The 13,749-nt window shown below is 40.7% G+C and overlaps 1 protein-coding gene across 2 annotated transcripts in view; it reads left to right on the top strand.

Moving 5' to 3' along the window:
• Positions 1-13,749, top strand: part of SBF2 (SET binding factor 2) — a 212,872-nt gene that overhangs the window by 101,392 nt on the left and 97,731 nt on the right. For both annotated transcript variants that reach the window (XM_081013068.1, XM_081013069.1), the window contains exons 5-6: positions 597-707; positions 3,735-3,840. In XM_081013068.1, coding sequence (XP_080869194.1) covers positions 597-707; positions 3,735-3,840 — 217 coding nt within the window. The remainder of the gene's footprint in view (positions 1-596; positions 708-3,734; positions 3,841-13,749) is intronic.

Consider the following 13,749-nt stretch of genomic DNA (forward strand, 5'->3'; position numbering starts at 1 on the left):
ATGCAGAAAGCTGCGTTCATCAGCCTGCTGCTGAAACTGTGCTCTAACCCCCAGACGAGAGCTCCCAACTCTTTAATATAGATGCTCAATAGAAAAAGGAAACAGAATCGACTCTTGTGGGGCAGCCCTATGGGACCCAGCCGTGGTGCTAAGCACCAATCTCCTAGAACTGTCTGGTAGCAACCCTGCAGGTAAGAGCAGAACTAATGTATCACATTACCACCAACTCCCATCTCCTTGAGTTGCTTCAGAAGAACACCATGGTCAATTGCATCAAAAGCTGCTGACAGGTAGAGGCAAAACAACATTCTCTTTTCTCTCTGCTCATAAAGATCAGTCATGGTTACCAAGATGGTTTCGGTTCTAAAACCAGGCCTGAAACTACTACTACGGAAACACACTAGTGATAAAGCTTTATAGTTCTAACTCAAAAGCTTTAGATTTTAGCATTGCACTTTAATTAAGCAAAATATTTTTTTCATGTATAAATATTCCAAAATTGCATTCCTTATACTACAGATGTATATTTTCCAATAATTATTAGTATTATCTTTTCCCCAGGTTGCAATGTAATATGTTTTTATTTCATGTTTTAGGCTTGCCTTGGCTTGGTCTACACTGTGTATGTGGACAACCTGCATGTTTCACTGGAGAGTATCATTGCAAATCTCTGTTCGTGCTTTGTCCCTGCTGCTGGAGGGTCACAGGTAAATAGGAAAAAAGGGTATTTATTCAGCTAATTTGATTTATGAAGAAAGCAAAAAATAAATTCTTTAAATATTTTGATTTAATAGAGGACCATAGTTCAGTTGAGTATGTCCCAGTGGCCCGTCTTCTAAAGAGAGCGAGAATTCCATTCCACCATAAGGTCAAAGGGTTAATTCTGTCATTTCAAATTCCTGTTTCAAGGCGTAGTATGAATTCAGAAACATTGCTGTAGAATTCAACCTTTTTTATTACCAGTGCTTCAAAATATTTTATGTTTTTTCTTGGTTTGCATGAGATACTGGGGAGCGGAGTTTTTCTGTTCTCTGAACTTGATTTTATTGAGTCAGTCCTGGTGTAGTTCATTGTTTCAGTGGACCTACCACATAGTCTTCAATGATAATGCAGATTTCAATGAAATACAATGATGATGAAATTAGGTTTTAAGAAAACCATGCTCTATTGCATACTAGTAATTTGTGCCTTATGATGAAAAATAGCTGCACAGAATTCACATGTAAGTATGGATGATTTTGTCATGACAAGGGTAATTCAGTTGCCATAGCAAATTTCAGAAGTGGGGTGTGATGGTGAATACCATCAGCAAGAGCCTTTTCCTTCCCATTTCCCTACTGCCAACATACTCTGCTGATAGTACCCTGGATCAGGGAAGAGGGGGAGGCACTGAAATGTCCTTGTCAAACTTTGAGTTGGTAGACTGTACTGAAGAATGAGTAGTGTGTTACCTAGAAAAGAAGCCAGAATTTCTTCTTCCCATTTCCTCATTAGTTAACTTCATTCCCAACTCCTGCTTGTACATTACTGTAGTTTATATACTCATTGAAGGTAGTGCTGACATAATGACTATTTGACCAATCTACTATATACCATATATACATGCTTCAGTCCTTTCGCAACACCTTCTCTTTAGAGCACATGCTTTGCAGTCCTGGCATTCTTAGCTTAAAGAAGGATCAGGTAGCAGGTGATGGGAGAGCTGCTGCCACTGAGAATAGATGGACTCTCAGTCAAACCCAGTATATGGCACCTTTCCAAGTAGTACCCAATGAAGTAATTGTACTTGCAGAATGACTTCCACTTGCACAGTGGAACTTGCCCTCCTCCTCCTCCCAAATCTTGGGGGAACCCTCTGGTGCATTTGGTGCATCTGTGCAAAGGGTTCATAGGGTAAGGAGAGGAATGGGAAGTTGTGTTAGCAGAAGTCATTCTGCAAACGGAATTACTGTGTTGGATGCAATGCTTTATGCTTTTCCTCAGGCAACTTATCCTGTAGCCTGCTTTAGTAAGCATGAATCTCTGTATACTTCTGTCCCTCTTGCCTCCACTTGACTTGACAGAGCCATTTTCCACACTCTTCCATTTGTTTAGTTGCTTCCTTTTCAATTCTCAGTGGATTGCCTGGCTTGGATGAACAGGGATGAACAGGGATCACGTATCTGAAGAAGTGTGCTTGCACACGAAAGCTCATACCAAGAACTAACTTAGTTGGTCTTAAAGGTGCTACTGGAAGGATTTTTTTTATTTTGATTATGGCAGACCAACACGGCTACCTATCTGTAACAGGGATCTTTCATTCTTTTTCATGTTTTATGGATATGGAAATGGACTTACAACCAAAATTATGAGAAAATGGACTTACAGTGGTACCTTGGGTGTCAGGGAAGAGTTAGAAGTTTCCAGTTTCTCAGAGGGAGAAAGCATTCGCCAAGGGGGGAAGGAGAGCAGTGAATCTAACAGAAGAGAGCAAGAGGAACAACAGGGAGGGACTGGCTGTTCACAGGAAAGGCAAGGGTTAAGTTCTAGCTCAGATTCGGAGGAGGGGAGATACAAGCCAGCTCTAGCCAGGAGGTTAGAAAAAAGAGCGGGGAAAGCGAAGGGAAGGGCGCCTTTGCCATTTTGAGAGTGGCTGGTCACGGAGAAGCAGAGCTCAGAAGGTATCTGAAATAAGTGACTCTGAGGAATAATAGTTAAGAACCGTTTATAAGATTGTTTTGTTAATACACAATAAAAAGTTTTATAAAAGAACAAGAAGCGTTTGTGTGGTGATCTGAAGAGGACAACGACCAGGCCTGACATCGGGTTACATACGCTTCTGGTTACATACGCTTCAAGTTGCAGACTCTGCTAACCCAGAAATAGTGCTTCAGGTTAAGAACTTTGCTTCAGGATGAGAACAGAAATCGTGTTCTGGCGGCACGGCGACAGCAGGAGGCCCCATTAGCTAAAGTGGTGCTTCAGGTTAAGAACAGATTCAGGTTAAGAATGGACCTCCAGAACGAATTAAGTACTTAACCTGAGGTACCACTGTACAGACAAAGCAGCCAATTCTTGGATGCCTTTTTGCGTTCAGTGTGGCTTGTTAGTCTTTTTCTTTTTTCTTTTTTTAAAAAAACTAGACTTGCAGGAGCTTGATACGATAGTGCCACATGAGTGTATGTGTTAACCCTCCACAGTCCCAAAACAATCCTCCCTTGAGCTGCTATTTTCCTCAGTAGTGGGAAACTGATGTTGGCAACAATGACAATTATTTTCTTTGGGGTTATGGCTCAGGGAGAAAGGGTTAATTCCCTCACCCACACTCTGTGGTCCTGATCTTGACCAGCCCTTCCCCGCAGCTGCTGCTAAGTCACTCCAATGTCCATTGGGTCCATTATCTTTTTGGAGAAGATAAGCCCTGGTAAAAGACTCATGATGCTGCAAAGCAGGGAGAAGTGAGATACCTCCCCACCCCATCAGTGTTCTCTGTGATTCACAGAACACTCGGTTAGTGATTGGTGGCAAGAGAGGGACAAGTGCTTGCTCACTGTGCTCACAGCAGTTGCTAGAACTATATTGGCAACATGACAACCGTGTTTGGGGGCCCAAAATTGTAGGATATTGAATAGTATTCAATTGTAAACACATAAACAACAGTTTGACTTAATTAATATACATCTATACAATGGTGCAAAAACAACTCACCTCATATTGCATAAGCAATAATAGTGTATTAATATATATTTCTACAGAAGCTGTTTTCCTTGGGAGCAGGAGACAGGCAACTGATACAAACTCCTTTACATGATAGTCTTCCTGTCACAGGGACCAGTGTGGCTCTTCTGTTTCAACAATTAGGTATGTCTGTTTTGGGGTTATTATTATTATTATATTTTGCCATTGTTTCTAAACTGACTGCACATATGCAATAGTAACTTTTGCTGGTTTTGAGTTTCAAAACTCAAGATGTTGCTTTTTCTGTATTTTGGAACATAGTTCCAAATGATGATCTGAATGTAACCTGGGTGTCTTGCAGCTGTATCCAGTTTGATTAGTACTTTACTGCTGTATCTCTCTGCATGCGTGCACACACTTGAGACAAATGAGTCTGAAGCTAGTACAAATCACAATGACTTGAGGAATTTATCACACTTTGTAGATGTGTTTCTGTCATACCATAATATTACCATAGCTCTAAAGGTAAAGGTAAAGGTACCCCTGCCCGTACGGGCCAGTCTTGCCAGACTCTAGGGTTGTGTGCTCATCTCACTCTAGAGGCCGGGAGCCAGCGCTGTCCGCAGACACTTCCGGGTCACGTGGCCAGCGTGACGAAGCTACTCTGGCGAGCCAGCGCAGCACACACAGAAACGCCGTTTACCTTCCCGCTAGTAAGCGGTCCCTATTTATCTACTTGCACCCGGGGATGCTTTCGAACTGCTAGGTTGGCATAGCTCTAATTTGTGATATTTCTTTCTGTGCTTTTTTCTTCTTCAGCTGCTTGTTTCTTTGCTTACTATTTCTTTTGTTTTTTTTAACTAAAGTTTAAAATATCTCTTTAGCTGAGAAATTAAACCAAGTATTAAACATTTTTTCAATTTAATTCCTAATGGTGAACATATTGCAATAAACAGGGACAGATTAGAAATGCAGCACACAGGAAGAGTGAAATATGCAAAAGGTACCAAGTTTTCAATGGAAGCAAATCTGTAAAGCCTGGTTTTGGGAGAGAAGATACATAACAGCTCCTCTATGCAAAGAAAGATACAGTACTTGGATGACAGCTTGTTGAGAAATGTAGCTAAATATTTTTTGTACTTTTATGGGGCATATGTACTGTGCAGTGAGTCAGCTTTTACCCCTTGCTAAGATGTACTCCCATCTTCTGGATGAGGTATAGTGTTGCCTTAAGTGGTAGGAAAATTATCTTTCTAGGATCGTAGTGACACTGGACCTGGAGGGTACATGTGCTTACCTTGTGGTTTTGCTCTGTTCCTTGGACAACAGAAGTATAGCTGTGATGTGCCTTCAAGTAGAGCTCCCTGCAGAGTACCAAGAAAGAAGCACTCTGTGGGCACATTTTTCTCTTTCGTATCTCATTGGAAAGTCATGTGGCAGTTGTAATAGCACTCAGCAGTTAACTCCCCCAAAACCCTCAAGTTCTTGCTGAAAAAAATAATCCTTATGGCATGTGCACCTGAAAGCCTTCTTTACTCAGTTGGATGTTTCAGCACAAATCTAGAAACAGTAACAAGGGGTGAGTGAATGTTTACACTAAACAGTACATAGGAAGCTGCCTTATAACAAGCCAGACTGTTGCCTCCTCTACCTCAGTATTGTTGGCATCCTCTCCAGGGTTTCATACAGGAGACTACCCAGCCCTACCAACAGACATCAGGGATTGAAACAGGGACAAGTGTATAATCTGCTACAGAGTTACGGACCTTTTCCCAGTATATTGCTACTTTTGCTGATGACAGTTTCATTGGTCTGCTATGTAGTAAATTAACAGAAAAATATGTGTTTAGTACAGAAGCTGTGAGGTTTCTGGTGAGTTGTTGTTTTTTTTACTCCCAGGGTAAAAAAACAAACAAACAACTCCTACAGCCATGCATGTTCTTGGAGTCATGGCAGAACAGCATGTTCCATGATAGAACTTTTTATAGTGCAAAGCAGCTGTGGGTGACTTTAGATTGAGCAGAAGTCTGGCATTTCCAGCTGTTTGTCTACTCACCCCCCTTCCATTGCTCTTTTCCCTAAGGAGTAAAAAATATAGATCTAAATATATTTTCTCCTAGAGGTGAAAAAGCAGCATGATCTTTAGCAAACAAATATTGGCAAAGAAACAGTTAAAACCTTTCTACCTTCACTAGCCCACTTGCCCACTGCTGAATCTGAATCCACCAGCAGCTGCTTTATAGTATAAAAGAAAGCCCTTGGACTGGTAGACCAACCACAGAGCTTACACTTAATGTTCTCAGTCTAAGGTAAAAAGCCAAAATGAAACAGGTATTACAGAATGTTTTGTTCCCTTGTACAAAAATGTGCTGAGTAACAAGTTTGGGACATTCACTAACTCATTTATGAGTAATTTACTATAGTTTCATTGTAGTTTTTGAGCCACTTACACAGGAACCAGAACATTGGCACAAACATACTTTTTTTCCCTTGAGAAAATTCTATGGTATAGAATATATCCACATCTGTTGAAGACTTGTGATGGTGAAGAAGTTAGCATATTAGCTTTTCCATGGTCAGTGAAAACATAAATTTTTGTGTCCACTAATTTTAAGCAGACCATTTGCAACAAAAACTAAATTTAGGAAAGATGTTTAACTTACTCTGTCATAGCCTACTCGTGGTTCTGCTTCTGTTACAGATTGCTTTCAAATGTTAAAATAAGCCTTATGCGGGAATGAAAGACTGGAAAATTTTGAAACAAGTTTCTCAAACAGCATGAATGCACCCCAAGCCACAGAAAATTCATGTAAGTGGTTGGAGTTGGAAAACTAGCTACCCTCAGGTCACAATACTGACAAAGCAAATTGTAGAGTATCGTTATCTAAAGCCATGCTGTGGAATGTTTGGAAACACTTTTGGCTTAGACTCCCTTTTGCATAATTCATCATCATTGATTTTCAATGAATGCGAATGAATTATTGTTGCCTAGCACTGGCATTTTTCTGGCACTCACCCTACAAATTTCATGGTTTTGGAGGTAGAGGACAAAGGCAATTGAGTATTTATAGAGCACCTTTGGTAATCTAGGAGAGGTACTGGACATGTTGCTGAATTGGCTTAGAAGCCTATTGAATATTATGCATATGTAAGAAACCTGGCTTTTCAGCTGAGGAAGAACAACATTCGGGTGGATTTTACTTTACTTACAATCAGTGCTATTTTTCTAGAAAAAGAGGTGCCAGAAGTCACCATGTACGCCTCCTTTGTTCTCTTAGAATGTCAATGGCGCTCACCTGAGAGGTACCGGAACTGAGTTCTGGTGCGGTCATACTGGAAAAAAGCCCTGCTTACAATTTTATATGATGTTGACATGGGAAGCTAAACAATGCAGTGGCTCCCTGGCTTTTGTTAGGAGTTAAGTGAAACAAGGGTTTACACCTCAACAAGCCTCTAGATTGTGATAAAGTGTGACTGGTGTGTACACTTAACATTTTCCATCCATTGCTCTCCTGCTTTTTTGCCAACTTTATTTTTACTTTGAATTGCTCTATGCCAAGTTGTCTGTATGGATTCTTAACTACAGTTTTTCATTATTTGTGCTTTCCCCTCCCCTTGGAACCAAACAAGTCAACACAGATAATAAAAATGCAAATAGAGCTGAGCGAAAATGTTTATGTATGGGAAGCAGGGGTTTTGTTGTTAAAATATTTATCAGTGTCAGAAGGGTCCCACATTTCCATAATTTGGGGGTATTGGTTTTGAAAGAGCTGCAAGAGTTCAGTTATTAGAATGATCCCTGATTGGCTAGAATTACCCATGTGATCTGTATCAGACAGTTTTCACCAATCTGATGCACTCAATATGCTTTGGACTACAACTTCCATTAGCTCCAACCAGCATGGCCAATGGACAGGGATGCTGGGAGTTGTGACCAAAACATCTAGAAGGTCCCAGGTTTGGGAAGGATGTTACAGAAAGTAAATGTGCTTTATTTGCTGTTGTGACATCATACTATCCAGTATGGTAATATGACTCTATGGATCACTGACTCAAATGGCACAAGTGCAGATGATATGAAAGGGAGTGGCAGTGGCTTTGAAGAGTTGTGAAAGGGCACAAACTAATTAGGGGTTTTCAGGATCTGTTTGGCCCTCCATGACTACTTTTGTAAAAAGCTGTAAAAGAATATTTATTGAAAAGTGAGCAAACTATAGAGAGTGTTCTATAAGCCCCTAGTTCTGAGAAAACATTAATTCATTTTTCTCAGACATAATAGTGTAGGAATAGCTATAATTAACAAAATATGGTTGTCTTGGGCTGTATTATATGATCTCTGTTTATTTAAGCCTCAATATATCCTTCATGCCTTTTATAAAATAATCTGTTTAAACTCAGACCAACTTTCAACTCTGATTATGTTTAATTCTATTCAGATGTTAATGTACTAAAGGTCATTTATCTGAAATTGATAAAAAAGACACTGGATTAATAACTAGTTTTTTATAACATTTCTGCATCATTTTTTCTGGTCTTTTGCATGCAGACAGATGAATAGTTACATTAGTCTGGAAGGCTTGGCATGGAATGGTGGGATCTTCATTCTATTCTTTCTTTGTTCTAAATTAAGGCCTGTAATCTAAATATAGAGCAGTTTTGCAGCAAGCTAGTTATACCCAACCACCCTAGTGCAGCTACTTCCTCTCTGAAATAAAGAGGCACCTAGTTGCTTAAATCTCTGCTTCCACCAACCACAATTCTAAAAAATTAAGATTAAAGCAGTAATTGTTTCTCACTCCTTAATGGCAAACAAATTTATTAGCAACTAGTCCTCTATAAAGGCAACTAGTATTTTTCTGAATGTCGCAGTGCATTCTTTACATATTAAATGTGTCCTATGGAAAGCAAGAGTTATGAGAGAACAAACCTAAAATAAACGTTGAAACATGTTACTAGAGCTGCATTTGCACAGACATGAGCTGTCTTTAACAAATTGTTCCCATATGTTTACCAAATTCAGAGTAGTCAACAATTACAAAACAAATTTATCATTTTTTACTTTGGCTATATTATTTAGAGAAACATTGTGCAATGGTGATGTGTAACCCACCCAAACCCCCTTTCCAGAAAAAGGAAGGCTTTGTAACACCACCCAGGACACATTGTCTCTGAACAGACAAATATCCAGGGCACCAACCTACATTTGAGGGCAATAGTCCAAAATAGTTTGAATCATTAGTAATCCATGAAAGAATGAAACATAATTTTAAAAATAGGCTTTATTTTAAGATATCTGTTTATGATAAATTGACAAGAGGCAGACTTATTATTCCCCAGATATTGAAAGTGATACCGCTTTTAAGAGCTTTACTTGAGCAATGAAATCAAATAACCTATTTTTAAACTTGGTTTCAATCATGCCTAGAGGGAGAATCCTATTTTCCAGAATTTTTTCAGCCGCAGTCAACTATATGGGTCCATCTGAAAAATAATAAATTGTCCAGAATTACTAACCCTATCGTGGGTCATGTTGACTAGAGGTGTGTGAGTGGGGTGGAACTGCTATCATTCACATGGAAACCTTCAGGCCTACATTGGAACTACAGCCATCAGGACTGGCTTACAACTATAACTTCTCTCACTAGGTTCAGTTTGTATTTTTTCCTGGTCTGTCAAGATCACCATAATTAAAGGCCTGAGTTACTTTATGAATTCAGACTGGGCTGTGCAGTTGCAAGCAGCTTACTACAAAAGTTGAAAGACAGCATGGATATTTCAGTCGGTTAAAGCTTGGTCCTGATAATGCCAAGGTTGCAGATTTGATCCCCATATGGGATAGCTGCATATTCCTGCATTGCAGGGGGGTTGGACTAGATGATCCTTAGGGTCCCTTCCAACTCTAAATTTTATTATTCTAAGTCTACTAAGATCAACAAATACACATCTGAACAAAAAAATGTTAACATATGGTATCATTTACATCTAGTAATATTAACTAAAATTTAAAAATAGCTGGCATAGTTTCATGGACAGTTATTTTCTGCATCTAGATTAGGAGCAGACTGCTGAAAGACAAAGGACCACTTTGAACATTGCATGGCAAGTGTATATATTGCAGACCTAACAGTGTTTCTTGGCAAATACATAATGCATAAACAACAGATAAGTGTCTGTAAAACACTCGTGTACACACTTGAGGAAACCACAGCAAAGTCAGCTAAAAATAACCAAGTATCTATTCCTGAACCTGCAGCTATAATTTGAATTTGATGTGTTGCTGTCTCAACATGGATGAACCCAGAGCAAATGCAGTTGCTCCCTGATATATTAATTCTTCAAACTTCTGGAAAGTTCACAAATCTTGTTGCTCTGGGGTCCTTTGGCAGGAAGGGCAGGTTAACATTTTAATTAACTTATGAAGCTAGTTCTCATTATTTATTTGCTGAGCCTTTTCTTTGAATATTATAAACAGTTTATTTTTATTTATTTTACTATGTACTGTAGTAACATGCTGCTTGGGCCAATATCTCCCTAAATAAACCGTGAACCATAGGATTCAGAGCTGTCCATCTCACTTCTAAATATACTTAGTGGCCTAGGTGTTTTGGCCTGAGAAAGCAAGTGATTTAGAGGAGGAAAGGAGAGTTAGAACTGAACACATATGTACACACACAAAACAAATGTAGCAGTAATTTTACAAGTCTGAAATAATTACAAGTTTAACTTTTAATTTCTTGCCGCAAAAGAGGATGAGAATCTCTGTTTGAATGACCACAGTTCATGATTACTGGAATTCACAACTTCAGTACTGGACTATTACAAATATTCAGTACTTTTTAAAGTAGTAATTTTAATTTATGCATACAGAATAAACAGCTATCTTAAATTTTGAAGTTCAAAGCATTAGTGTCTGTGGCAGTAGTGTTAGCTGTATAATGAACTTTGAAACTTTAACTTGATAATTTTCAAAGCAGTTGCTTTCTCTGAGTGAGTTCACACTTAACCAATATGCCATACATTTTTGTGGCACACAGGCTTAGAGTACACATGGCATCTGAGAGTCTGTGTGACATTTGGTAGTGCTGCATCACCCATCTGCTTTATCAAAGGTTTCAGGATGTTATGACCACAACATCTAGAATATTACACTTGATATGTCTGAAGGCCACGCCAGACCATGTTTATTACAGGATGTCAACCTACCAGTGACCTATTAGATATGAATTGCCAAGCAACCTTCTGCAACTTGAAGGCTTGATTATTCTGAAAAACAGTTACAAAGAATGCAAATAAAAAGAACATCCAGAATGGGCAAATACAAACACCGATGAAGTGCTGCATCTATCAGGACTCCTCCTTTTTCTAAAAGTGCTTTAGTTTTTATACAGTGGTACCTCGGCTTACAGACGCTTCAGGTTACAAACTCCGCTAACCCAGAAATAGTACCTCAGGTTAAGAACTTTGCTTCAGAAATTGCAGCGTGGCGGCAGCAGGAGGCCCCATTAGTTAAAGTGGTGCTTCAGGTTAAGAACAGTTTCAGGTTAAGAACGGACCTCCAGAACGAATTAAGTTCTTAACCTGAGGTACCACTGTATAGTGGTGGAAGCTACAAACAATTGAGGCTGTATGTTTATACACATAGCCTTTGAAACACACATGGTCGATTCCCCCCCCCCCCCAATTCTCCTTTGAACATAGCAAAGACTCTCCTCCCTGCAAGAGAGGGGAGTGGTTGTGGTCGGGAGCCGGACTCCGCCTCAAGCAGGGGGCATTTGCCCCCTGCCTCCCACCCACCTGGCTGGTGCCCATGCCCTTGGCCAGGCACCCAACCAGGTGCCTTCAAGGGGGTGTGTACAGCAGCCTGAATTGCTGCGGCGACAGCCTCCAGCCCTCACTTTTGTCGTCCCGTCGCGAGTCACCCACCCTCCACTCCCTTAGAGCAGGGTTTCCAGTTTTCTTTTGGCCTTGCTATGGACCTTAGGTTGGTCGCCCTGGTTGTCCGGGGGGCCTGGTAGGAATTTTTCCATTTGGCATTAGGCCTTTTGGTTTTTTCGCCTACCTCGTAGCAATCGTCACAACGTTCGTGGTATTGGTGGGTAGGTTAGGCATTGGAATAATGTGTTGTGGTGTCGAAGGGCTAGGTGTGGCCATCGCCTGTGCCTTCAATTTTTGGGTATTCCGTTAAAGGAATCCGGCGGTCGTGTATTCTGTCCGATGCCTGCTTGGCGGGAGGCCATGGCACGACCCTCGGTGACATCAGGGGAGAGCCTATAGTTGGATTAGCATCAACAGGCTCCACCCACTGGTGAATAAACCCCCTTGTTTTAGACATCCAATGCCTAAGCCAATACCTTTTCACTGCTGTAATCAATAAAGTTGTGGCCTTTTCTTGCCCATTAACCTTATATCACGTGTCCTTGTGTTTCATTCCACTGCGCGGGGTTCGGGTCCTCGAACCACAACTGGCAGTTGTACACACTTTTGCACAATACCATCATCTAGAGTCAATGTTGTCTGTTTGCACAGGTGGACATGTTCTCAAACTAATATGCAAGGGTATTTTCTCATCCCCTCACTTAGTGTTTCCACACTAATTGCATCAAAAGCTGTAGAGAGATCCAGTGGAAATAATGGGTGCACTTCTCATGTTCAGTTCACCCACCAAGGCAATTAAAACAATTTCTGTTCCATAACCAGGCCTAAAACCAGATTAAAATGGCTCTAGGATATTGAAGCTGAGCTGTCACCCCATACTTTGACCCATAAACATATACCGTATTGGCCGGAACATAAGCCACACTTCCCCCCACCCCCCAAATTCCAACTGTGAAAAGTTAACGTGTGGCTTATATTTGCGAGCTTACAAAAATAATCCAGTATCCAGCCAGGAGCACGGGGCAAACAGTGCCAGGAGCACGGCAAAGTGGTGCCCGCCCCACGCATAGTCCCCCGTCTTCTCCCCCAAGGCTAGAAAAGGAGAGAGCGAGGAAGGGGAAAGGCTGCCGGCAACATAACATGGCTCCCCCCGCCCATTTACACAGCTAGGAGTGCAGGCCAAACAACACCAGGAGCACGGTGAAATGGTGCCCACCCTGCACGTAGTCCCCCATTCTCTCCCCCAAGGCCAGGATGGGAGAAAGTGAGGAAGGGAGCAGCTTATATTCAGGTATTGTCTTTTTTTCTCCTCCCCCCCCCCCCAACTTTTAAATGTGTGGCTTATATTCAGGTGCAGCTTATAATCGGGCCAATATGGTAAGCTATATGCTAATATATTAGCATAGTAATTGCTGGATCACTGGAACATTTCATTCAGTTAACAAGTACATATCCATATGCTGTTATACTGTCAGACTTACAGAGTACAGTAATCTTGGACTCTTTTTAGCCATAAAAATGTATAGCAGAGGAAGCAGCTGTCAAAACTTCCCTTCATTGTCCTACATTCTACTTAGCTTTTCCGTAACTCAACATGCCACCTGGTTGTTCCAGCTCAGTCTTCCACTATCCTCTTACTACTTTGCTGGGAATGTATACAGTGGTACCTCAAGTTAAGTACTTAATTCGTTCTAGAGGTCCGTACTTAACCTGAAACTGTTCTTAACCTGAAGCACCACTTTAGCTAATGGGGCCTCCTGCTGCCGCCGGGCCACCGGAGCCCAATTTCTGTTCTTATCCTGAAGCAAAGTTCTTAACTTGAAGCACTATTTCTAGGTTAGCGGAGTGTGTAACCTGAAGCGTATGTAACCTGAAGCATATGTAACCCGAGGTACCACTGTATACGATATTTAATGATGGTGATGGCAGTATGATCTAATTGGAAATAGAGGATTCTTGGTGTGGAGGAAGATAACTGGTTAGAATGCATGTCCTAAGCAGAGAAATTACTTGTGTTCCATCAGCCAGTTCTGTGAGACTTGGTTGTAAGTCACTTTGTGTTGTCTTGGGCAAGGTAAAGCTACTAAAAAATTTAATAAATAAATAAAGTATTATTTTTTATTAAAAAAAAAAGCTGTGGGGATAAATGGGTATGAAAGGTGGGGACACGGAGAAGCTATGTAAAAACTAGTGAATGAAGACTGAAAGCAATTGTAT

Source organism: Podarcis pityusensis (genome assembly GCF_964106645.2).
Source record: "Podarcis pityusensis genome assembly, chromosome: 1".
Classification (NCBI taxonomy): Eukaryota; Metazoa; Chordata; class Lepidosauria; order Squamata; family Lacertidae; genus Podarcis; species Podarcis pityusensis.